The sequence below is a fragment of the Pan troglodytes genome, chromosome 20 (genome assembly GCF_028858775.2).
Source record: "Pan troglodytes isolate AG18354 chromosome 20, NHGRI_mPanTro3-v2.0_pri, whole genome shotgun sequence".
NCBI lineage: Eukaryota > Metazoa > Chordata > Mammalia > Primates > Hominidae > Pan > Pan troglodytes.
The window spans coordinates 53294216-53319990 of record NC_072418.2 but is presented as its reverse complement, the minus strand read 5'-3'; the positions used below and the strand labels follow the sequence as shown (position 1 = coordinate 53319990).

General features: G+C 57.2%; 2 protein-coding genes across 8 annotated transcripts in view; both read right to left on the bottom strand.

Annotated features, from left to right (window-relative positions):
* Positions 1–481: 481 nt before the first annotated feature.
* On the bottom strand, positions 482–13277 carry SPIB (Spi-B transcription factor). Of its 2 annotated transcripts, none has more exons than XM_016936651.4 (6): positions 12651–13277; positions 11576–11603; positions 9024–9096; positions 8532–8746; positions 7814–7964; positions 482–3512 (listed from the first exon to the last, which is right to left on the bottom strand). In XM_016936651.4, exons 1-6 carry the CDS (start codon positions 12671–12673, stop codon positions 3214–3216), a joined length of 789 nt encoding a protein of 262 aa, XP_016792140.1. In that variant the 5' UTR covers positions 12674–13277; the 3' UTR covers positions 482–3213. The 2 variants fall into 2 exon arrangements, with proteins under 2 accessions (XP_016792140.1, XP_063658202.1); XM_063802132.1 differs by having other exon boundaries at positions 7818–7964; positions 12651–12784.
* A 344-nt stretch (positions 13278–13621) lies between these two features.
* The window catches only part of POLD1 (DNA polymerase delta 1, catalytic subunit), a 33824-nt gene continuing 21670 nt past the window's right edge, over positions 13622–25775 (bottom strand). For 5 of the 6 annotated variants that reach the window (XM_016936649.4, XM_063802111.1, XM_054672649.2 and 2 more), the window contains 17 exons: positions 25305–25445; positions 25110–25220; positions 24453–24644; positions 24212–24300; positions 22724–22840; positions 22390–22503; positions 21959–22106; positions 18114–18209; positions 17756–17893; positions 16669–16844; positions 16035–16187; positions 15798–15900; positions 15097–15229; positions 14902–15015; positions 14527–14579; positions 14355–14452; positions 13622–13794 (listed from right to left, as the gene is read on the bottom strand). In XM_016936649.4, the coding sequence (XP_016792138.1) occupies positions 13689–13794; positions 14355–14452; positions 14527–14579; positions 14902–15015; positions 15097–15229; positions 15798–15900; positions 16035–16187; positions 16669–16844; positions 17756–17893; positions 18114–18209; positions 21959–22106; positions 22390–22503; positions 22724–22840; positions 24212–24300; positions 24453–24644; positions 25110–25220; positions 25305–25445 (2082 nt within the window). In that variant the 3' untranslated portion in view covers positions 13622–13688. The remainder of the gene's footprint in view (positions 13795–14354; positions 14453–14526; positions 14580–14901; positions 15016–15096; positions 15230–15797; positions 15901–16034; positions 16188–16668; positions 16845–17755; positions 17894–18113; positions 18210–21958; positions 22107–22389; positions 22504–22723; positions 22841–24211; positions 24301–24452; positions 24645–25109; positions 25221–25304; positions 25446–25775) is intronic. The other variant, XR_010153935.1, reaches the window with a different exon arrangement.

Here is a 25775-nt window from a genome sequence, read left to right as displayed (position 1 = left end):
TGCGCGTCAAGCCTCTTATTTCTCGGCATTAAGGTTCAGATAGGTTTTGCTGTATGGTGTCTTTGTGATTTGTTTGTTTGTTTTTGAGACAGGGTCTCGCCGTGTCTGGAGTGCAGGGGCACGATCACGGCTCACTGCAGCCTCAACTTCCTGTGCTCAAGTGACCCTCCCACCTCAGTAGTTCGGAGTAGCTGGAATTACAGGCATACGCCACCACACCCCGCTAATTTTTTATTTTTTTTGTAGACGGGTGGGAAGGGGATCTCACTATCTTGCCCAGGCTGGTTTCAAACTCCTGTACTCAAGCGATCCTCCTGCCTTGGCCCCCCAAAGTGTTGGGATTACAGAGCCACCGCGCCAGCATATAATTCTCTCTTTGAACTCCTCTCTCATCATCACCCGTGATGTCACGGTGTCTCTGAGAGCCAGCGGCCTCAGTGGAGGGGCAGGATTGCAGTCCCTGACAAAAGGTCCCAGGAGGTTTGTCTACCTCGATGCATCTTATTTTATTCCACATTTAGGGTGACAATGATAGCTTTTGTAAAAAGTACCTTCTTCGTTGCAGGGGGCCCTGGGGAGGACGTTTTACCTGCCCTTCCTCCCTCCCCCTTCCCACTCATTCTCTTAAGGGCAGGTCCCAGCCTGGGCTCTGCCACCAGCTGCTGTGTGCCTCCACATGGACTTCTCGTGTCTCTAGGTCATTGGCATTCCTTCCTCCTCCTCCTCCTGGGAGTGGGGTGGATTTCAGGCGGTGTCAAAGGCTCAACAGGGCTGCAACAGTTTTTTTTTTTTTTGAGACGGAGTTTCGCTCTTGTCGCCCAGGCTGGTGTGCAGTGGTGTGATCTCAGCTCACTACAACCTCTGCCTCCCAGGTCCAAGCGATTCTCCTGCCTCAGCCTCCCAAGTAGCTGGGAGTACAGGCATGCGTCACCACACCCAGCTAATTTTGTATTTTTAGTAGAGACGGGGCTTCACTATGTTGGTCAGGCTGGTCTTGAACTCCTACCTCAGGTGATCCACCTGCATCGGCTTCCCAAAGTGCTGGGATTACAGGCGTGAGCCACCGCACTGGGCTGGAAAGTCTTTTTGAGATCTTCCTCCTCCTTCTCTCCCTTTTTCACAGAAGGGACAAACTAAGGTTGGGAAGCAGCAAGTCATGCACCCTAGATCCACCTGCCCACCCAGGCTCAAGGACCCGCAGCCTTTGACTCCCTGGGGGTCCCAACCAGGGCTCCATAGTCCACCCAGGCTTCAGTTCCAGCTGGGTTTATACAGTGGTCTAAAGCCAACAGGCTTGAGAAGCTGCTAGGGTGAGATAGCCAGGGATGGCAGCGACTGGGGCAGATTGGAGAACAAATGCCTCATTAGGAAAGGCTACTGTCCTGTTCCAGCTCCCCACCCCCCACTGAAAACTGGCCGACTCTCTCCAGGCCGTCCAAAGTTTTAAGTGAAGGCAGAAATCTGGATTATGCAAAGTCTCCCTATTTTGAATGGTCTGCTGTTTTTGTTGTTTTTATTTTCAGACGGAGTCTCGCTGTTTTTATTTTCAGACGGAGTCTCGCTCTGTCCCCCAGGCTGGAGTGCAGTGGCACAATCTAGGCTCACTGCAACCTCTGCCTCCCAGGTTCAAGCGATTCTCTTGCCTCAGCCTCCCGAGTAGCTGGGACTACAGGCATGTGCCACCACGCCCAGCTAATTTCTGTATTTTTAGTAGAGACAGGGTTTCACCATGTTGGCCAGGATGGTCTTGATCTCTCGACCTCGTGATCCGCCCGCCTCGGCCTCCCAAAGTGCTGGGACAACAGGCATGAGCCACCGTGCCCGGCCTTGTTTTTGTTTTTAAGACAGTGTCTCACTCTGTCGCCCAGGCTGGAGTGCAGTGGCACGATTACAGCTCACTACAGCCTCCTACTTCCTGGGCTCAAGAGATCCTCCCACCTCAGCCTCCTGAGCAGCTGGGACCACAGGTGTTCACCCCCATGCTCGGCTAATTGTTTTTGTTATGTTTTGTAGAGACGAGGTCTCATTATGTTGCCCAGGCTGGTCTTGAATGCCTGGGTTCAAGCCATTCCCCCTGCCTCGCCTCCCAAAGTGCTGGGATTACAGGTGTGAGCCGTTGCCCAGCTGATGGTCTGCTGTTAATGTGGATCCCTCACACCTCCACCACCAAGTGCTACAGTGCACTAAAGAGACCACCACCAGCGACCGGGGCCTCGGTTGGGGGGCAGGCGGGTGACGACCTTGAGACTTCTGGTTAGAAATGACATGGGTGGGGAGCTGCCATGATCACCCAAAATCAGTCACGTGGCCAGAGTGGTCTTCAGCATGGCCATAGGGAGTGCCACTAGGAAGGGTAGGATCCCCATGAGAACTCAGTCTTTGTGGGGTCCCTGAAAGGGCATATCAGATGGAGAGCCTAGGAGGTCTCAGATGTGATTGGAGGATCCCAGATATAACAAGGGTGTCCCTGACAGGGCCCAGACATGACACATTTCACTGACTCCCCATCCTCCACCCCAGACCTCTCAAGAGTGATTTCAGACATGACAAAAGGATCTCGGAGGAGCCCTAGATGTGATTGGGGAACTCCAGACACATAAAAAGGGGCAGCAGAATAGTTCCAGAGAATTGGGGGATCTCAAAAATGAGGGGACAGATGTGACAACACAGCCATAGATGGGCGAAGAGATCTGAGATGATAACAGCTCCCAGAGGGCCCCAGAAATAACTAGGAAATCTCAGATCTGACAAGAGGGACCCTTGGACAGGGCTCAGGGTTGCCAGCAGGGCCCCCACCCCAGATGAGATTCAGGGTTTACAGACACACAGCGATCTTAAAAGGGTCCCAGGCCTCACTGGGGAATCAGATATCACAAGAAAATCCCAGAGAAGCTCTTGGGACTCTGGAAGAACTGCTACCCTGCCTCCCCGAGTATAGTGGTCCATAGGTCCTGTCACCCAAAACATGAGGCTCCCAGGGAGTCTGTACATGACAAAGAAATCCCAGAGGGACCCCAGGCACAAGTGGGGAATCCCAGACAGGCCCGGGCTGGGCTTGGGGATTATGGCAGGGCAGCACTCCCCTTACCCCAAAAGGTGGGGATGCGTAAGTCCTATCACCTAGAGTGTGGGGACGCCCTTTTTCTTCCAGGGGGATCCTGGCTGGGACGTGAGGTCCCCCAGCGGCTCCGCAGGTGGGAGCCTCGGGTGTGCTCAGGCCCGGCGGGCTGCAGGCAGCAGCGCGCTGTCGAACTGGTAGGTGAGCTTGCGCTTGACCTTGCGGATCTCGCCGGTCTTGGCGTAGTTTCGGAGGGCGCGCGCCAGCTTCTGGTAGGTCATGCGCTTGCGGTTCCCCTTCTGCTGGCCCCAGCGGCGCGCCAGGAGTTCCTTGTGCTTGGAGGAGAACTGGAAGACGCCGGCGCCTGGCTCCACCCACCACACGCACTCACGCATGTCCCCGCGCGTCAGTAGCCCCAGCAGGAACTGGTACAGGCGCAGCTTCTTGCGAGTGCCTGCGGTGGGGTCGGGGACACACGTTAGGTGAGGGGGTCCCTAAGGCCCCGCCTTCCCCATCCACCCTCCTCCGAGACTTCCACCCCGGCCTCCATCTCCTGGATCTGAAAAGTGGGGTGAGGGAAGTGGCTGTTACATACACCTGGCTCTGCGCCCCTCACCACGGGGGGTGGGGGGGGCAAGCCACTCCCCCTGCCCGAAGCTGTCAACCCCAGGCCCCCTCCGCGTTCTGTGCTTTAATTTTCGAGATTTACATCTGTCCTGCCTTCCGCCCTGCGGCCAGCACGTAATATTCCATATTTGTTGAGCTAGTGGATGAAAGAATCTGTGAAATGGGTTGACAGCGCCGCTTAAAGGATTATAACAGAGAGGCGAACAGATCTGGAGGCAGTTGCATTGGCCTGGCTATCTCTCCAGCTCCTGGTCTCCCAGCCTCTCAGCCCAAAGCGGGACAGGGTCCCGGGAGAGGCCAGGGCACCTGACTCCTGGGCTCCTAGGGTTTAGTTTGTTTTTGAGACGGGGTCTTGCTCTGTGGCCCAGGCTGGAGTGCAATGGTGCAATCTCGGCTTACTGCAGCCTCTGCCTCCCGGGTTCGAGCAATTCTCCTGCCTCAGCCTCCCGAGTACCTGGGACTACAGACGTCTGCCACCATGCCTGGCTTATTTTTATATTTTTAGTAGAGACGGGGTTTCGCCATGTTGGCCAGGCTGGTCTCGAACTCCTGGCCTCAGGTGATCCGCCCACCTCGACCTCCCAAAGTGCTGGGATTACAGGCATGAGCCACTGCGCCCGGCCAATAACTGGGAGTTTCAAAGCAGGGCACTGGCTACAAGAATCCCATCTCTGCCATTTTACAGCAGTGTGACCTTGGGGTGGTGACGTAGTGACATCTTAATTTCTTTTTTTTCAAGGCAGGGTCTCGTTCTGTCACCCAGGATGGAGTGCAGAGGAGCAATCACAGCTCACTGCAGCCTCGACCTCCTGGGCCTAAGCAATCCTCCTGCCCCAGCCTCCCCAGTAGCTGGGACTACAAGTATGCACCATCATGCCTAGCTAATTGTTTTATTTTTTGTAGAGATGGTGTCTTACTATGTTGCCCAGGCTGGTCTTGAACTCCTGGCCTCAGGTGATCCTCCCACCTCGGCCTCCCAAAATGCTGGGATTACAGGTGTGAGCCACTGCACCCGGATTGAATTCTTATAATTTTAGGCTGCCTCGGCATTCATTGAAAGTATAAGTTGGAGGCTGGGCGCGGTGGGCCATGCTTGTGATCCCAGCACTTTGGGAGGCCAAGGTGGGCAGATCACTTGACGTCAGGAGTTCGAGATAAGCCTGGCCAACATGATGAAACCCGGTTTCTACTAAAAATACAAAAATTAGCTGGGTGTGCTTGGCTCATGCCTGTAATCCCAGCTACTTGGGAGGCTGAGGCAGGAGAATCACTTGAGCCCAGGAGGCAGAGGTTGCAGTGAGCTGAAATCATACCATTGCACTCAGCCTGGGCAACAAGAGCGAAACTCCCTCTCAAAATAAAATAAAATAAAACTAAATAAAAGTTGGACATTCTCATGCTGGAAGCAGGGCTGTCCTCCTTGGCAGTTCTACATCTCCCTCCCCGAGTTCCTCAGTGTGGCTGACCCAGATATCTCTCTTATGCAACCGACTCCTGGTGACCACCTCCCTGTGGGAGAGCCATGGACAGCCTACTTGACGGCCCTGCATGGACTGTGCAGATGCCTCAGTGACCCCCTCTCAGTCACAGCGTGACCTCCTGGAACTTGATCCTGCTTGCTTTCAACCCACCAATTATTTATTTATTATTTATTTATTTATTTATTTATTTTGAGATGGAGTCTTGCTCTGTTGCCCAGGCTGGAGTGCAGTGGCATGATCTCAGCTCACTGCAAACTCTGCCTCCTGGATTCAAGCGATTCTCCTGCCTCAGCCTCCCAAGCAGCTGGGATTACAGGCGTGCACCACCAGGCCCAGCTAATTTTTGTATTTTTAGTAGAGACAGGGTTTCACCATGTTGGCTAGGCTGGTCTTGAACTCCTGACGTTAGGTGATCTACCAGCCTCAGCCTCCCAAAGTGCTGGGATTATAGGCCTGAGCCACTGTGCCTGGCCTGAACCCACCAATTAAAACCCCCCTCAGGAAACCTGTTTGGCCGACGCCTTGGACCCAATAAAGGCGTCAGTCCACTGGTCCCTCTCTCTCTCCCTCCCTGCCTGCACTCCCTGACCTGGTGTGTGTGGCCTCCAGGCGTGCCATGTATGCCCCAGGACCTATAAGCCATAAAATAATTTATTTCCGGCTGGGTGTGGTGGCTCATGCCTGTAACTTCAGCACTTTGGGAGGCTGAGGTGGGAGGAGCACATAGGCTCAGGAGTTGGAGTTCAGCCTGGGCAACATAGCGAGACCTCACCTCTACAAAAATTTTAAAAATCAGTCAGGTGTGGTGGTGTACGCCTGTGGTCCTAGCTACTCAGGAGGCTGAGGCAGGAGGATCGATTGAGCTCAGGAGTTTGAGGCAGTAGTGAGCCGAGATTGCGCCGCTGCGCTTCAGCCTGGGTGGCAGATGGAGACCCTGTCTCAAATAAATGAATAAAAATAAATAAAATCTTTATTACCATCTTGTGTCTTTCCTAGTCGTTGGAGAGATCCTCTCCATCTTAAATGTCCTAAGTTAAAATAGGTGACTTAATTAACCTCTCTGAGCTGAAGTCTCTCAGCCACAAATGAGGCTGTGTGGCTGGGCACAGTGGCTCACGCCTGTAATCCCAGCACTTTGTGAGGCCAAGACGGGCGGATCACCTGAGGTCAGGAGTTTGAGACCAGCCTGGCCAGCATGGTGCAACCCCATCTCTACTAAAAATACAAAAAATAGCTGGGTATGGTGTGGGTGCCTGTGATCCCAGCTACTGCGGAGGCTGAGGCAGGAGGATTGCTTGAACCCAGAAGGTGGAGGTTGCAGTGGGCCGAGATCGTGCCACTGCACTCCAGCCTGGGTAACAGAGTGAGACTCTGTCTCAAAAAATAAATTAATTAATTAATTAAAATTTTTTAAATGAGGCTGTGGTTTTGTTTGTTTGTTTTTGAGACGGAGTCTTGCTCTGTCACCCAGGCTGGAGTGCAGTGGTGCAATCTCAGCTCACTGCAACCTTTGCCTCCTGGGTTCCAGCAACTCTCCTGCCTCAGCCTCCTGAGTAGCTGGGATTACAGGCATGTACCACCATGCCCCATTAATTTTTTTTCCCTTTTTTTTTCTTTTTTTTTAAGACAGAGTCTTACTCTGTCGCCAGGCTGGACTGCAGTGGCAAGATCTCGGCTTACTGCAACCTCTGCCTCCTGGGTTCAAGCGATTCTTCTGCCTCAGCCTCCCGAGTAGCTGGGACTACAGGTGCACACCACCACGCCTAGCTAATTTTTGTATTTTTAGTAAATGTGAGGTTTCACCATGTTGGCCAGGATGGTCTCGATCTCTTGACCTCGTGATCCATCCGCCTCAGCCTCTCAAAGTGCTGGGATTAAAGGCATGAGCCACCATGCCCAGCCTAATTTTTGTGTTTTTAGTAGAGACGGGGTTTTGCCATGTTGGCCAGGCTGGTCTCGAACTCCTGACCTCAGGTGATCTGACCGCCTCAGCCTCCCAAAGTGCTGGGATTACAGGCATGAGCCACCACACCCAGCCTGTGTGTTGATTTTTACAATGCACCGTGGAGCATGTAGTGCCAGGTGCTTCGCAAGGCGCTTTACAGTTATGAGCTCATTGAATCTCCATCATAACCCCGTGAGATGGGGAGGATGACAGTGATGCCCACTTTACAGACGAGAAACCGAGGCCCAGACACAGAAAGGAAGGAGCGATCTCAGCTTTCTTGGGGTTGAGCATAAAGGATGTTGGGCACACGGGCAGGGGGCAAGGGTTGAACCGTTGGGGGTTGATAGCGTTATTATTTCTGTTGCTGTGGTGTCGGGAATGATGGTGAAGAGGTTGACTTATTGAAGTGCTCACTCTGTGCCTGGCACTGCTGTCCCATTTACACTTACTATCCCATTTAGTCCCCCCAACGACCTCAGGAGGGTAGACACTATCACCTCCATCCCCATCGCACAGACAGGAAACCTGGGCACAGAGAGGTAGAGGCACTTACCCAAGGTCACACAGCCAGCAGGTGGTGCGAATCTGGGAGCTGCCCAGAGTGCTGGAGTATATGTAGAGGCCCAGGAAGCCATGGTGCTCTCAGCACCCCCACCATCTCCAGCTGGCATCTCCCCCACCCCAGCCACTCCCGCATACCTGCCTCGGATCCCTTCCCCTCGGGGCCAGCCACGAGGGCCTCATCCGACTCGCTGTCCGAGACCTCCAGGGCAGGGCTGTCCAACGGTAAGTCTTCCTCCTCTGATAGCACGGGGCTGGGGTACGGGGCATATGCCGGGGGAACCAGGGTCTGCGGAAGGTCAGGGTCACCTGCATGTCCAGGGACCCCTTGTCTCCCTCCACTTCCTCCTCTCAGGCCAAGGCGGTGGCCCTCCTGGCTCTGGTCTCCCTCTTTGTTGACAGCCTGGACTTTGGCCTTTGTTCAGATCACCACGCTGTGGCCAGGGGACACCTGAGGTACCTCCTCAAAGCCGGCCCAACACAGGTAATGCGAGTCTGCCCTGTCCCTGGCTTCCTGTCACTACCTCTCTTGACTCACTTGTTCAGAGGGGCAACAACGGAACGTAACCTGGCAGGCCGCTGCAGGGCTTACTATGTGCAGTCTCAGTGCAGTGCCCGGCACCCAGCAAACCTCAACCAAATGACTGAGCTTGAGTTTTCTTTTCTTTTTCTTTTCTTTTTTTTTTTTTGAGACAGGGTCTCGCTCTGTTGCCCAGACTGGAGTGCGGTGGATTGCCTCGACCTTCTGGGCTCAAGCAATCCTCCTCCCACCTCAGCCTCTCAAGCAGCTGGGATTACAGGCGTGCACCACCACACCTGGTTTGGGCTTGATTTTAACTGTCCCCTTACCACTCACCTGGCTGGCGAAGTTCTCCGTGGGGTATGCGGGGAGGCCAGGCCCCGGGGCCTCCAGGCTGGGGGCCAGTTCGAGGTTCCCTGCAGGGCTGTAGGTGGGGGGTTCGTAGCAGAGCTGGGCAGCCTGGGGGTGGCTAAAAGCGGCTGCTGCCGGGTCGAAGGCTTCATAGGGGGTGGCTGGGACAGGTGGGGCCACAGTCCAGTCCCACAGGGAGTCTGGGGGAAGGGCACTGAGTCAGAAGCTGGGATGTCTCACGGAGGCCTCCTCGCAGTCGAAGCCCCCAGCACAGAGAGGCCATTGTAGGCTGTGCAAATCTCTGACCCCAGGATTTGCATGGAGGAGCGGATGGGTGGGAGAGGAAAGGGGAGGAGGGCTATAGGCCCGGGCCACCTTTATCCTGTTGTGCTAGGAAATGACCTCCCCTGGGCCTCAGCTCCCCTATCTGTGAAATGGGCCCCAAGGCAGGAAGGGCACAGGGCTGGGGTCACTCACCAGGAGCCCCCTCTGAATCAGGGTAGCTGGAATGCTTGCAGCTGTCCAGGTCATAGAAGACGCCATCTGGGTACTGATACGGGGTGCAGGAGGGAAGAGGGGTCATCCCAGGCCTTGGGGACTCCCAACCCCCACCCTGGACCCTTGGGGAGACTCCAGCACGGACATGGGAGAGAAGAGGGGATGCTGGAGAGATTAGAGCAACAAAGAAACACAGAGACTAGGCATCAGAGACAGGGACAAAGAGACAGAGATACAGAGAGTAGAGACACAACCCAATAGGGGCACACAGCAGCCAGCTCCTGCTAAGACGGTGGGCTCCCAAGAACCCTGGCCCCTCACTGGCACACAGTCAGCGCATCAGGGCGCCTGGAGAAGGGGTGGAAGAACTCCCACAGCCTTGCCTGCCTGGGGGCTCCGGAGGTGAAGGGCAAGGGGAAATGGGAGTGTTTCACTTAACAGAGGCAGGGGTTAATGCTTTTTAAATACACCTCCAGGCCAGGCGTGGTGGCTCACGCCTGTCATCCCAACACTTTGGGGGGCCGAGGCGGGCAGATCACCTGAGGTCAGGAGTTCAAGACCAGTCTAGCCAACATGGTGAAATCCCGTCTCTACTAAAAATACAAAAATTAGCTAGGCGTGGTGGCGCACGCCTGTAATCCTAGCACTTTGGGAGGCTGAGGCCAGTGAATCACCTGAGGTCAGGAGTTCGAGACCAGCCTGCACAACATGATGAAACCCCATCTCTACTGAAAATACAAAAATTAGCTGGGCCTGGTGGCAGATGTCTGTAATCCCAGCTACTCTGGAGGCCGAGGCAGGAGAATCGCTTGAACCTGGGAGGTGGAGGTTGCAGTGAGCTGAGATTGCGCCACTGCACTCCAGCCTGGGTGACAGAGTGAGACTCTGTCTCGAAAAATAAATAGGCCGGGCATGGTGGCTCATGCCTGTAATCCCAGCACTTTGGAAGGCCAAGGCAGGCAGATTATGAGGTCAGGAGATCGACACCAGCCTGGCCAACATGGTGAAACCCCGTCTCTACTAAAAATACAAAAATTAGCCAGGCATGGTGGTGCGCACCTGTAGTCCCAGCTACTTGGGAGGCTGAGGCAGGAGAATCGCTTGAACCCAGGACGCCGAGGTTGCAGTGAGCCGAGATCGCACCACTGTACTCCAGCCCGGCGACAGAGCAAAACTCTGTCTCAATAAATAAATAAATAAATAAACCTCCATATGTTGATTCGCCCCATGAATCATGTGTTGTTGCTTCAAGAACTCGAGTCTAGGAAAAATTAAAGCTAGATCCACACCATGCCTAGGACCTGGCAGTCTCACTCCTTGGCATTTAATCAAGAGAACTGAAAATGGATGTGCACAAAATAGCCTTGTTCCAGAATCATCCCAGCAGCTTTATTATGAGTCTCCAACTGGAAACAGCCCAGGTGTCATCAACAGGAGAAGGGATAAACAGACTGTGGTGTGGGCTGATCATAGATAGAGTACTATACAGCAAGGAAAAAGGACAGACACTGACACACACTTCATGTTGAGTGAGGGAAGCCAGACCCCAAAAGGGACATGCTGTATGACTCACTTTACATAAAGTTCAAAAGCAGGCAGCTGGGTGCGGTGGCTCACGCCTGTAATCCCAGCAATTTGGGAGGCTGAGGTGGGAGGATCACTTGAGCTCAGGAGTTTGAAACCAGCCCGGATAACATGGTGAAACCCTGCCTCTACTAAAAATACAAAAATTAGCTGGGCATGGTGGCACATGCCTGTAATCCCAGCTACTTGGGAGGCTGAGGCAGGAGAATTGCTTGAACCCGGGAGGTGGAGCTTGCAGTGAGCCAAGACGGTGCCATTGCACTCCAGCCTGGGTGACAGAGCGAGACTCCTCAAAAAGCAAAACAAAAAAAAGAGCAGGCAAAACAAATTACAAATTGGTGGTGGAAAATATCAGAGAAAGGTATTGACTGAGAAGGGACAGGAAGGAATATTTCAGAGATTGAAATGTTCGGTATCTTGATCTGGCTTGTGGCTACACGGTGTATAGATAATGCAAAAACAAGATTTGTCACTTTACTGACTTGTTAGTTACACTTCAATTAAAAAAAAACAAACAAAAAAACATGGCTGGGGTGTGAATGTGGAGGGGCATAAACAGGGGCTTTCTTTCAACCACATCAGTAAGATTTGATTATTCAGACTGGGTTGTGGGTTCAAGGGTGTTGGGTATAGTATTCCGTATCTGAACTGTTAGAGAACACAATTTTTAAAAATACGAAAAAGAAGGAAAGGAACATGAAAATACATTGTCTGAATATGGGATGGGCAGAGAGAGATACAAAGCCACAAGGAAGTGGATTCAAGCCTGAGAGGGGGAGAGAGACATCAAAAATACGGATGCGGGGTAGCGGGAGATACCAAGGGGGAGCTCAGAAACAAAGTGACAGGAAGAGGTGGGAGGGGAAACTGAGGCAGGAAGCAAATGACTTCTCTGAGGGAGGTCACTGTGGGCCACCCCTCCCTGGCCCCCAGGGGCCCCAACTCACCAGACAGCTGAAGTGTGGCCCGTCGAGCCTGGAGGGGGAGAGACACAGGGGCATGCCGAGGCTGCCTCCAGCCACCTGAATCTCAAAGTGGTTGGGGGCTGATGGGGAGGCGGCAGCAGCTGTGACCACCGCAGCCCTGTGTGAGGGACCAGCCCCACCACATTCACCGGACTCCCCCACTACCCCCTGCTGGGACAGGAAGTGGGGGGTGGGGGGGAGGCAAATGTCCCCCTCCTCCCCAGGATTTGCATAGACACCCTGGTGGGGAGGGGCAGGGAAAGTGAGGGAGAGAAAGTCCCGGAAAGGAGGTGTGGGGATGGAGAGGGGGCCTGGGTCAAGTGCGGCCTTGGTGGCGAGTCAGTTGAGTCCAGCTTGGACCAGAGGAGAGGGATGGAGAGATGTCTGGGTGGAGAGGGGGAAGCCCGGAGAAGACTCAGATGAGGAGGCTCAAGGAGAGGTGGGACACAGAGAAAGGTGTGCAAAGGGACATTCACGCACAGAGGCGGGGAGGATTCCTGGAGCCCCAGATGGAGGCACTGAGAGTGAGGGTGAGGCAGAAGGAGACCAAAAGGCAGGGAGAGCGAGAACTGGAGACAGAGACACAGAGACAGGCAGAGAGACAGAGAGCAACAGGCAGAATGTTGAGAGCTGGGAGATGCCAGATACAGAGCGAACAGATACGGGAACTCGGGGAGACGGGAGGATGGACAGAGTGAGAGCCACGGAGGACGCCCGCAGGAGGGCACGCTAGCAAGTGTTCCGGGGAAATGAGATCTTTGGGGACCAGGAAGGACAAGGACTGGGAGGATGGAGGAGAGTCCCAGCGAGGACATGCTAGCAAGTGTCCCGGGGAAATGAGATCTTTGGGGACCAGGAAAGATAGGAACTGGGGGGATGGAGAGTCCGAAGTGAAGAGGGAACAGAACCAGAAGGGGCAAGAGACAGGGCGGACCCCTCCCCTCCACTCCCACCCACCGGCCGTGAGGAGCAGAGAAACCACTGCCCATGGGTGAGGCCCCACAGAGGGGCAGTGCAGGTGGGGACCCCGGGTGCAGGTTTGGGGGCCCTCACTTACTGTGCAGCCTCCAGGGCGAGCATGGTGGTGCCGGGCGGGCTGTTTGCCGCCCGCTGCAGCCGCCAACCCTATTTATATCTTGGCCCAGCCCCTGCCGGGGGGAGGAGGGTGCCCGCTGGCCACAAGCTCGGCCCTCCTCAAAAATCCCCTCAGGGAGGGGGTCAGGGGAGGGGGCTGGATTGCACAACCCCTTTGTCACGTGGCAGGGAGGGCGGGCCAGGGGCTGTCTGGATTTGGGGATCCCCGTGGGGCTGGGTTTGGGGGGCTGACCTTGAGGGCTGGAGATGGGACAGGAGCTGGATTTGGGGGAACCCTGAAAAAATCGAGGAAGGGCTGGGGTTCACTGAAGAGGAGAATCAGGAAACAGAGGATCTGGACCCAGGAGCCGAATTCCAGCAGGGGCAGGCTGGGGGCCGAGGGGCAAGCACAAGACTCTCCCCGGGGGATGTGTGAGGTGACGGGAGGGCCGAGGGCGTCTGAGGGCAGTTAGAGGCTGCGGGGATAGAGATGGGAGTCGCTGGGGGGAAACCCAGACCCAAAGCCCATTGCCAGGACCCCGACGTGGAAACATCGTGGGTGTGTGGTCCGGCGGGGGGTGGGGGGGTCCTCTTGGCCGGGCTGAGGAGTGGAAGCCCCGGTGCGCCTGGGGCTGCCCCAGGGCCTGGAGGAAACAGGTCAGCACCTGGAGGGCGGGGCAGCCACCAGGGTCCCCAGGGTCATCACCAGGGAGGGCTGGGCCCGGGCCAGACACCTGGGGGCCCTAAGCAGGGCAGAGAAGCGCTGGTATAAGGGTTCATTCAGGGCCAGAGAGGAAACTGAGGCAGGCTTGGCCCACATGAACCAGGCAGCACAGGTGGGAGTCCGGGGGCTTTTGCTGAGGATGAGGGGCGGTGCGGGCCTCAGGAGGGTCCCAGCCAAGGCCAGGGCTTATGAAACCAGACAGTGTCCCCCAGAGACCACAAAGCACCATGTAGCAAAAGTCCAGAACTTTATTAATTCTCCCTGGTCCCGCCCCCGCCCCATGGGATGCTTGCAAGGTCACCAGGCCTCAGGGCCAGGGGGTCCGAAGCGCCGCAGGAGCTGCTCCTGGTCTTCCAGGTCCTTCCGCACCTTCTTGCGCATGTAGAAGATGGGGCAGTCCCGGCTGCGGGTGGGGGCAGGGGCAGGGTCAGGACCAGCCAAGGCCCAGTGCCCAGCCTGGGAGAGGGGTGGGGGCTGTTCCCAGGACTTTGGTCCCCGCCTGCTGCCCAGCCCACCCGCCCCCTCCCGCAGCGGGCTGTTTGCTCAGCAGGCACGGTGGGGAGCCGATAACAGCGGGTGCCTGGCGAGGTGCAGGGCCATGGCTGGCCGTATATCACCTGTCACCTGGCGTGGGAACCCACCCCGCCTACCCGTTCCCTGGGGAAAGCCCGGCCCCGCCCTGGGGAGGGGGCCAGGCTGGCTGGGTGTGTCGGGAGGACAGCCATTTCCCGGGCAACACTGGGTGCCGGGCGCTGCCTCCCTAAGCACCCACCCCCTCTGGGGGGCTGGGATGGGCCCATTTTTCAGACAAGGACACTGAGGCTCAGGACAGCTCACAGCTGGAAGGGGATGGGCGGGGAGGATGCTCAGGAGAGGCCTTGGAGTCAGAGGTTGGGTCCACAACCCACAGGCCTGGGAGCTGGGAAGGGGCGGGGCAGCCCAGGGTCAGGACACGGCACACACCTGGTGCAGATGACGTCCTCGTGCAGGCTGCCCTGGCAGCGCTGGCACTGCGTCCAGAGGCGCGAGAAGCGCTCCTCCAGGGCATTCAGATGGGATACCTGGGGACGGCAGCGGCTGAGCAGGGCGCCCCCGCCTCCCCACCTGGCCCCTCCTCACCTCCCGGCCCTCTCACCTCCTTCTGATACAGCTCAGACTCCCGGGGCTGGCAGAACTCACACACGGCTCCTGTGGGGAGGCGGGTCAGCCCAAGTGCTGGGGCCCAGCCAGGAACTGGGCCACCCCATCCCTGCCCACTGCCAATCCCAGCTTCTGAAAGTCCCCAGAGGCTGGAGAACAACGGAGCAAGTGTGCTGGGAAAACTCCCCTGGGGAACTCCCGGGGTGGGGGCCGAGGACCCTCTGTGGGGGGTGGAGACAGGGGCCACCCGCCCAGGGGCCCTGGGCCCACTGGGTGGCAGTGCCAGCCGATGGGGTGGGTGTCTAGGATCTGGGATGATGGCAGAGGCAGGCTGAGGGCCAGTGGGGGCCCAGTGGCCAGGGCCGCTCACCTTGGTGGCTGAGCACTGTGCGGCAGCCAATGCAGCAGTTGCGGCGTTTGGCGAAGGCCAGGAGGCCGCCCACCTTGCCCGTGAGCACCGTCTTGCAGCGCGTGTGGTCCCCCCCTGCAGGAGAGGAGGCAGGTGGTGGGCCGGTGACCTCCCCTGCCCCCCCAGGGTGCCCCCAGTCCCCTGGTGCCCCCGTACGCAGTAGCACAGCCTCGGCACGGCCCTCGCCCAGGATGGGCTCGAAGATGCGCAGGAGGGGCTTGGCCAGCTGCTGCTCCAGGTAGTACTGCGTGTCAATGGGCAGGCTGTGCTCCAGCACGAACAGCGGGTCCTGCGGCCACATGGCAGTCACACCCGGGCAGCCAGGGAAAGGGCACCGGGGTGGACACGGGGTGGTCATGGGGCCTGGGGCTTAGGGCCTAGGCCTGCCTGCGGGCTGTGCCATGGGGGGTCCTGGGTCTGGGATGGGGTCGGAGGTCACGGAGTATCTGGGCCACAGAGTCTGTAGGGCTCTCAGGTCACCACGGAAGGGTCAGAGTTCACAAGGGGAAGGAAGGATGAGGAAGGGGTCAGGAGGTCAGAGGTCATGGGGCTAAGATGTGGGTCACTGGGGGTGGGGGTAGAGCTGGAGGATTATGAATCCAAGGGAACCCCCGGCTGGGGAGCTGTATGCACAGGGGACGGACTGGGGCCCCTTCCATAGGGAAGCAAGGGAGGGGTCAGAATAGAGGGGGGACCTCCAGAGGGGGCCGAGGCCACACCCAGGCTGCCATGGGGGGCGGTTCTCAGGGCCCCACAGGGCACGGGAGGCCCCACCCTTCCCGCAGGCCCGCCCATCTCGGAAAGCAGAAGTGAGAGCGAGGGGGCTGGGCGGGAGCAGGCAGCCAGGTGGGCCTGACCTCCGACTTCATGTAGGCGGCCACACCCTTGGCGGCACTGATGATCACGTAGGGGACGCGGTCGCCCAGGCTGGGCGCACTCCCGGGGTCCCGCTTCCTCATCCTGCGTGGAGACGGGGTGGCGGGTGGGTGAGGGCAGGTGGGTGGCGGGGGTGGGGGTGGGGGTGTAGGAAGTGGGCCCAGCTGGCAGGAAGGAGGGGGTTATTTCTGGCCGGGCCACCCGCCCCGCGGCAGGACCTCTCGGCCAGTTCCACGTGGGCCTGCTTGCCGGCGTAGTCGGAGGCCGCGCGGGTCAGCTCCTTGGTGATGACCAGCTGGGAGATATCGATGCGGTTGCACAGCAGGTCCGAGATGACGTCCTGTGCGTGAGCCACCGCGCCCTCGGGGTCTCTGTAGGAGAGCGGGCCGCACAGTGTCACCAAAAGGCACTGAGGGCCAGGCTGGTGCCTCCATGGGTCTCAGGGCTGGAGACCAGGATGAGCTCTTAGGGCTGAGGCTCAGGGCAGAGAGGGGCCCTTCCTACCATAGGCTGCAGAGTGGCAGAGGCAGGGCCTGAACCCACAGCTGCCCAAGCCGACTCTTTCCACTGCTTCACCACCGAGGAAGAGCTGGGCCTGACACCTGTGTTCCCAGGGGAGGAGGGGCTGGGGGTCTGGAGTCTTGTATCTAAGAAAGGAAGGGGTTGAGGGCCCCGACCCCTGGATCTGAGGAGGGGGCTGGGGGCCTGGACCCGTGGGTCTGAGGGAGGAGGGGCTAGGGTCAGGACTCCTGGGTCTGAGGGAGGAGGGGCTAGGGGCCTAGACTCCTGGGTCTGAGGGAGGAGGGGTTTGGGGCCCAGACCCCTGAGTCTGAGGGAGGAGGCCCCACACACCGGTCGATGAGCAGGCGGCGCAGTGAGGCAGTGACCAGGTTGGCCACAAGGGGGCAGTTGTCCCTGCGCACGGCCTCCAGGCCCTTGCAGTCCATGCGGTCGTGGGCGTCGGGCCGGGAGGAGAAGAGCAGGCCCGCGTAGCGCTTCTTGCTGATAAGCAGGTATGGGAAGTAGACCTGGGAGGGAGCCGTGGCCGAGACCCTGAGCCTGAGGAGGCCAAGCCCCAATCCGGAGACGCCCCCCAGAAACTGAAGGTAGACAGGGTCCCAGACACAGGATGAGGACATGGGAGCCGTGCCCTGAGCCTGGTGGGATGGACCCTGAGACACTGTGTGGCTGGAAGTGGCTCCTGAGGCCCCTCGGCAATGCCAGGGCCCCCACACCAGAGACCCCAATCTGAAACAGAGACTGGGATAAATCCAGATAGTCCCTAAAACATGAGATCCAGACAGGGGAGTCAATGAAGCATCCCATGAAAGAGAGGAGAAACTACGGCTGGGTGAGGCCTGAGGCAGAGACCTCCCCACTCTGCGAGGCTCCAAGTCCAAGGCCTGGCATGAGAGAGCATTAAGCCACGGAGAAACAGTACAGTGTGAGAACTGGGCGTGGCGGCTCAGGAGGCCAAGGCGGGAGGATCGCCGGAGCCCAGGAGTTGGAGGCTGCAGTGAGCTGTGAACTCGCCACTGCACTCCAGCCTGGGCGACAGAGCGAGACCCAGTCTCTTCAAAAGAAAATATGGTGCAAGGTTTCCTGGGACCAAGTGTGCCGCACCCCGAGGGCCAGGGGCAATGGTGCACAGATCTAAGGTGCACCCCCATCAGGGTCCCTGCGTGGAGGGCAGCTCCACATCTGACAGGTACTGGGAACCTCAAAACCAGGGACAGTGACAGGGTTTTCAAAGAACAGATGCCATCCAGGGTAACAAAGCCCAAGGCCTTGGAGGCTTCCCAAACCAAGGCCCCAGCCTCAGGAGAATCTAAGCAGCAACATCCCTTCACACTGTGGCTTTTGTGAACCCAAAGAACGGGACACCCTGAGTACCCTGATGAGGGCACCTAAATGCAGAGCCCCTGACCCAGCCACGCACCTTCTCAAACTCCAGCCGGATGGGCGATGGGAAGTGACCTGACACCCAGTCCGCGGCCTCCCGCCCCAGGGCCATCGCCTCAGCCACCGAGGACACGCCGAATCGGCACATGACGGAGTCGGTGTCACCATACACCACCTGCGGGCGGCGGGGATGTGTGTATATGAGAAGCAGGGTCCCTTCTGTCAACTACTGGTGTTGGGGGGTGGCGGGTGGCTAATGCCAACGGGACCCAAGGATGCAACAGGAGAGTGGGCAGGGTGTGACCAGGAGGCACGGGGACATGGGGGTCCGGTCCGGCTTCCATCCCCCCACCTGCCCTGGGCCCATCTCAGGGCAGCGGTGGGCGGCCCCCGACCTTGGCGCTGGTGCTGTAGCCATTCTCCACTGTGTACTTGGACTCCACCAGCTGCTTGGTTTTCTCGATCATCTGACGTCCGAACCCCGTGACGCTCTGTCGGGGAGAGAATCATGTGGAGTGAAGCCCTGGGGGCCATGTGCAGTGAACGTGGGCTGGTGGGGGAGGGGTCTCACCTCTGCCATTTCCCAGTGGCATGGGCTTATGCACAAGCCACTCTGCCCCTCCTGGGCCTCAGTTTCCAAATCTGCAAAATGGGACTATGAGGCGGCTCCTCAATGGTCAGGTGGAAAGAAGTGGGTTCCCTGGCTCAGAGTTCTGGGCATGCACAAGGAAGTGACTACATCAAATGCATGCTGGAAAGACTGCGGCCTGAAGAGGCCACTGGCCCAGTGTTTCCCTCACATTGACATTCTGGGCAGCTCTCTATGGTACAGGACCACTGACATAGCCGGCCCCATCCCTGGAAGCCAGCAGTGCCAACCCCCATCCCTGTACCACCAGAACTGGCCCTACGTACACATTGACAAATGCCCCCCAGAGCAGGGGGTGGCACCACCCTGACTAAGAAACCATTGAGAAACCCACTGTCTTATTTTAGAGTTAAGAAAACTGGCTGGCGTGGTGGCTTATGCCTGTACACCCAGCACTTTGGGAGGCTGAGGTGGCTGGATCACTTGAGGTCAGGAGTTCGAGATCAGCCTGGACAACATGGTGAAACACCATCTCTACTAAAAATACACACACACACACACACAAAAAAAAAAAAAACTAAAAAATACTTAAAAAACACCACCACCACCACCACCACCACCAAACCTGAGGCTGGGGGTGGGGACACCAAGGAGAGATGGGTGTGATTCTTCTGTTTTTGTTTGTGTGGATCCAGTCAGGAAATCTGTCTAACTAGAGCATTTTGCCCATTTACATTTAGTGTAATTACTGACATAGCTGGGCTTACGTCTACCACTTTACTGTCTAGCTTTTACTTGTTCCACCTGTCCTATGTTCCTTTTTCTTTCCTTTGTAATCTTTTCCTGAAATGATTCAATATTTTTTTTTTTTAAGAGACAGGAGGCCAAGCGTGGTGACTCACACCAGTAATCCCAGCACTTTGGGAGGCCGAGGCAGGTGGATCACCTGAGGTCAGGAGTTCAAGACCAGCCTGGCCAACATGGTGAAACCCCGTCTCTACTAAAAATGCAAAAATTAGCCAGGCGTGGTGGCGGGTGCCTGTAATCCCAGCTACTCAGGAGGCTGAGGCAGGAGAATCACTTGAACCTGGGAGGGAGAGGTTGCAGTGAGCCAAGATTGTGGCATTGCACTCCAGCCTGGGTGACAGAGCAAGACTCCATCTCAGAACAAACAAACAAAAACTAAAAGAGACAGGGTCTCAACTCTGTCACCCAGAATGGAGTGCAGTGATGCCATCACAGCTCACTGTAACTCAAACTGCTGGGTTCAAGCCATCTTCCCGTCTCAGCCTCCTGAGTAGCTGCAACTATAGGCATGAGCTACCACAATGCCTGGCTAGTTTTGTTTGGTTGTATTTTTTGTAGAGATGGGGTTTCACTATGTTGCCCAGGCTGGTCTTAAACCCCTGGCCTCAAGTGATCCTCCCTCCTCAGTGTCACAAAGTGTTGGGATTACAGGCATGAACACTGTAATTCATTACTTTTTTTTTTTTTTTTGAGACGGAGTTTTGCTCTGTTGCCCAGGCTGGAGCGCACTGGCGCAATCTCGGCTCACTGCAACCTCTGCCTCCTGGGTTCAAGCGATTCTCCTGCCTCAGCCTCCCGAGTAGCTGGGATTAGAGGCACCTGCCACCACTCCTGGCTAATGTTTTGTATTTTTAATAGAGACAGGGTTTCACCATGTTGGCCAGGCTGGTCTTGAACTCCTGACCTCGTGATCCGCCCGCCTCGGCCTCCTAAAGTGCTGGGGTTACAGGCGTGAGCCACCGCGCCCAGCCAATTCATTGCATTTATTATTCCACCTCTTGCTCCCATAAGCTTGAGAGACAGAAATAAGGAAAGAGGTCAAGAGACAGAAACAGAACAGTGACAGAGGGAAGCGGCTGAGAGAGAAAAGACAGAGACACAGGATTGGTAAGAGGCAGCCCCAGGGGAGGGCCAAGCCGTGCTCTCTTGGCCTGGCCTCTGCTTCAGGGCTGGAGCCTGATGTCCACACAGCCACCCCTTTCCACCAAGGAGGCTGGGGAGGCAGCCGGGGACTGTGAAAGGCAGAGGGGAGTTGGGAGCATGCAGTGAGCGATTCACTTTGTGCAAAGAAAGGTCTGGCTCTTGCCTGGCTCCTGGTAGTCTAAGCCCCTAGAATATCCTGCCTGATAACAGTGTCTCTGTTCCAGCCTGGGCAACATGGCGAGACCCTATCTCTACAAAAAATAACAAAAATAGGTGGCGCGTGCCCGCAGTCCCAGCCACTTGGGAGGCTAACGTGGGAGGCTCACCTGAGTCCTGGAGGTTGAGGCTGCAGTGAGCCACGATTGTGCCACTGCGCTCCAGCCTGGGCGACAGAGTGAGACTCTGTCTCAAAAAAAAAAAAAAAAAAAAAAAAAAAGGTGTTTGTGTACCTGGGACTTTGAACCACACCAGGTAGTTGACACTAACATGGTTTATGGTAGGGCCCGGGGCCATGCAGTATCAGTTTGACCTCTGGGGGTTGCTGAGGGGCCTGGGGATGATGGAGTCACTAAGGCCAGTCACAGGGTGCTCCATGCCTACAGGACTGACACCCAAGAAAAACCGTGGAACCCAAAGCTTGGGTGAGAGCCTCTGGTTGGCAATGCTGCATGTGTGCAGGCACGCATCAACACTGGGAGGAAGGAGGGCCATCCTGGCAACTCTACTGGGAGAGCACAACTGGAAGACACGCCTGATCCCTCCTATACCCTGCCCTGTGCACCTCTTTCTTTTGCTGAGTTTAATCTGTGTCCTTTTGCTGTATTAAATCATAACCATGAGAACCAGCTTTTCTGCTCTCTGAGTACTTCTAGTGAATCACTGAACCTAAGTGGTCTTTGGGGCCCCCAGAACTGCGGGTGGGTGGGTGTGTGCAAAGGCCCCACCCACTGAGAATTCATCCAAGCCTTCCACCCAGAGCCCTGTGAAAAGTGGTGCAGTGCCCAGCCAGGGAGGGAGCTCCCCATGGCTAGAGGTAACCAAGCAGAGCGGCACAACTACTGGCCTGGAATGGGCCAAGACTCAAGTCCCAGGGGAGAAGGCTGGACAGGAAGACCCTTCCGAGGCCCTCATATGCCAGGAGCTGGGGCACTGACCCCAGCTTGGCAATCTCGGAAACTCAGGCCCTCTGTGGTTTCAAAGAATCTGTTTTTCCGTTCAAGCAGCAGAGCTGCCATGGGGATGGTGAATGGCTTCCCTCCCCACGTCCCTTGGCCTCTGTGTGAGCGTCGCCTATTGAGAGGGGTGAGTCCCACCCAGCCCCATCACTCCCCGACAGTCCGCACCTCCTGCTTTATCCGGCTGCAAAGCTCGTAGCGCCACTTGTGTCCTAAACACGTTTACACAGACCTGTCAGTGTCCCCACTGGGCTGCAAGATGACAGGGACAGGAGCTCTCATCCATTTTGTTCCCCTCTGTATCCCCAGGGCACAGAGTGAGCCCTGACCACAGTGTGTGCTCAGTAGGCATTTGCTGAGTGAAGGAATGGACCGATTGCTCAAGCCACATTGGCATCCTCTCTCTAGAAGGCCAGTGAGTTGGGGTGCCCAGTCCTCTGGATACAGGTCCCCTACATGGAGCTCTGGTCTCCTACACAGGGGGCCCACCTGCCCCCATTTGCCTTCCAGGGGCCCGAGTGCTCACCTGTGAGATCTCCAGGCACGGCAACTTGCCCACCTGGGCGCCAGTGAAGCCGTATACGGAGTTGGCGCTCACCTTCAGCGCCAGCTGCCGTCCATCCAGGACCTGGCGCCGCAGGGGGTCTGTCTCCTTGGCCAGCTCGGCCTTGGCCCTGCGAGGGAACACGGGGAAAGCACACTCAGGCGGCACCTGCGCATTGGTCAGGGCTCCTTTCTGGAAGTGAGTGCCATGTACAGTTGGGCGTACTGTGCACTGCACAGAAGCTTCTGGCCAAGGGGGCAAAAGGAAGCTGCCAGGAGGGGATGCCTTGTGCTAATTCACGCACAGCTAAGGGCAGGGTGGCTGGGCAGCCCTGGGGTGTCCCAGTGAGGGACAGGGATTGCCCAGAGGCCCCAACAGGTCTGAGCTCCAAGCAGGCGATCTCCAGGGCTCACCTCTTCCGGGCGCTGAGCAGGTTCTCCAGGATCTGGGGCAGCAGCCCCTTCCGCACTGAGGTCTTCACAAACTCGTCCCCGGTGGGGGTCCTGATGAACTGATCCTCAGTCAGGCTGGGTTGGAAGATGCTGGGGTGACTGCCGGCCACCCTCCTGCTCCAGCCCACCTCTGCCCTACGGTCCTGGCCTTGGCCATGAGCACACGCAGGCCCCTCAAGCACCCCTCCACTCCCCACTATCTCTGGGCCTGTGCCTATGCCCCCCACCAGACTGAGCCCCCCACGGGAAGGCCCAGATGGGCCTCGGGGGACACGTGCTGAATTGGGCACTATACCCCAGTTTCTGCGCAGTCCCGGGCCGAAGGAGCGTGGTGTAGCACAGGTTGTGGGCCATCATGATGGACGGGTACAGCGAGGAGAAGTCCAGGGTGGCGATGGGGACGTCGTAGTACCTGGGAGGGGAGCAGCCGCGGCCGGGAGTCAGGGCTAGGAGTTCCCATGCCGCCCCCTGCCCTGTCTTGTGGCCTCACCCTTTAAAAAAAAAAAAATCATTCATTGGCTGGGAGCAGTGCTCGCTCCTGCAATCCCAGCACATTGGGAGGCTGAGGCAGGAGGATCGCTTGAACTCAGGAGTTTCAGATCAGCCTGGGCAACATGGCAAAATCCTATCTCTACAAAAAAATTTTAAAAATTAGCCAGGTGTGGTGGTGCACGCCTGTGGTCCCAGCTACTCAGGGGCCTGAGGCAGGGGGATTGCTTGAGCCTAGGAGGTGGAGTAAGCCAAGATCATGCCACCGCACTCCACCCTGGGTGACAGAGTGAGACCCTGCGTCAAAAAAAGAAAAAGAAAAAGAAAATATATATATATAATTAATCTACTATTTTATTTTATTTTATTATTATTATTTTTGAGACGGAGTCTTGCTTTGTCACCCAAGCTGGAGTGCAGTGGCGCAATCTCAGCTCACTGCAACCTCCACCTCCTGGGTTCAAGCGATTCTTCTGCCTCAGCCTCCCGAGTAGCTGGCACTACAGGCGCCCGCCACCATGCCCAGCTAATTTCTGTATTTTTAGTAGAGATGGGGTTTCACCATGTTAGCCAGGATGGTCCCAATCTCCTGAACTTGTGATCCGCCCGCCTTGACCTCCCAAAGTGCTGGGATTGATTACAGGGGTGAGCCACCGTGCCTGGCCTATTAATTTATTTTAGGGCCGGGGTGTTGCTCTGTCGCCCAGGCTGGAGGGCAGTGGCGCAATCATCGCTCACTGCAGCCTCCACCTCCTGGGCTCATCATCCTCCCAGCTCAGCCTCCCAAGTAGCTGGGATTACAGGCATGCACCACCACGCCTGGCTAATTTTTAAAAATTTTTTTGGCCGGGCACGGTGGCTCACGCCTATAATCCCAGCACTTTGGGAGGCCGAGGCAGGTGGATCACGAGGTCAGATCGAGACCATCCTGGCTAACACGGTGAAACCCCGTCCCTACTAAAAATGCAAAAAAAAAAAAAAAAAAATTAGCCAGGCGTGGTGGTGGGCGCCTGTAGTCCCAGCTGCTGTGGACTGAGGTAGGAGAATGGCGTGAACCCAGGAGGTAAAGCTTGCAGTGAGCTGAGATTGCGCCACTGCAATCCAGCCTGGGTGACAGAGCGAGACTCTGTCTCAAAAAAATAAAAATAAAAATAAATAAAAACAAAAAAATTTTGTGGAGCAGGGGCCTCGCTATGTTGCCCTGGCTGGTCTCAAACTCCTGAGCTCAAGCGATCCTCCCACCTCAGCCTCCCAGAGATTACAGGTAAAAACTGCACCCAGCCTGGGGCCTCACCCTTTGAGGGGCTCGATGACAGTGGCTCCCGTGTAGTCCTCGCCGCCCTCTGACTTCACCACAGGCATCAGCAGCCCCTCGTGCATGGCCTGGGAGGGGAGAAGGTGGGAAATGGAGTGGGTATAGGCGGGGCCGTGCAGATTGGGAGTGGGGAGAAAAAGTGCATCCAGGATGCCATCGCCTGGAGAGGGCCACAGACGTGCCTGGTGGGGGGTGGCGAGGACAAGTCTCGGCTACTGACCTGCCGCAACAGCTGGGATACGACCTTGACCTGCTGGCCACGACTGAGCAGGTAGCTGAGGGGCACGCCAGTGACCCTCGCCATCTCTACGGCATTCACCAGCACCATGAGCCGCTCCAGCAGCCGCAGTGGCAGGTAGGCATCCTTCAGGCAGTACACAGCCAGGCGGCGGCGGGTCTGGTCGTTCCCATTCTGGGGATGGGCACGGATGGGGTCAGGGACCAGGGGTTGGGGGTGGGAGGTGGAGCAGGAGGAGGAAGTGGGGGTCAGGGTGAGGTAGCCTGGGAAGGGCCTGGGAGGTGAGGCGGGCAGGAGGGGCCTCCAAGTTGTCAGGGTCTGGGTGGGGATGGAGGTAGGGTTGGGGGCCAGGGAGTCCACAGGGCCAGAGGGAGGAGGAGGGAGCAGCCTGAAGGCCACCGTGGACCTGTGGTCAGGCCAGGAAAGCAGAGACAAGGTCATAGTGACAGAGGTCACAGGAGTGGAGAGAAATCTGGGGTCAGAGGTCAGGAAAAAGTGGGCGTCAGGTAAGGTCACAGGTCATAACAGCAGGTCAAAGAGTGAGGTCAGACGTGGGGGTGTGAAGTTGAGGTCAGAGGCCGGGGAAGGGTGAGGTGGAGGTCAGAGGTTGGGGTGAGAGGTCAGGGAGGCAGCAGGCACCTGCAGGTCGGTGATGATGCTGTGCTGCACGTCCTCCTTCTGCTCGCCCAGGAAGTGGAAGCTCACGGCATTGAGCGTGTAGGAGCGGAGCTTGTACTCCCGCAGCAGCACCTAGGTGGGTGGGTGGGCTGGTGGGCTGCGGGCCTGGGCAGTGGCCTTCCAAGGACAGCGACACACCCCACCTCCCGCCCATACCTGCAGCATGTCCATCTGCACGCGGCCCACCATGCTGACAACCTTGGTGTCCCGCCGGCCCGTCTGCTTGGACTGGAATGAAGAGTCCCGGATGTTGGAGCGAAGGCCGGCCACACGGCCCAGGAAAGGGAATGTTTGTACCTGAGGAGAAGAGGCAGGGTGTGCAGCAGGCTGCGGGTCCCCGTCACATCAGCCAGAAGAACGGAGATTGAGACCAACCACAACATCCTTATAACAACCCTAGGGGGTCGAGAGCAATCCTGGGGGCAGAAAGACGGTCTGGGGCTGGGTGTGGGTGGCTGGAGACTGGGGAGGGAGTCCGGAGGAAGGACTAAGCTGCAGCCGAGGCTGGGATAGCGAGAGTCAGGGGCCCTGATGGACTGGGGGCCAAGGATGGAGCCCAGTGTCTGCGGGCTGTACCTAGGCAGGAAACAGGAAGAGATTTGGGGACACTGTGAGCAGGCGGCCAGG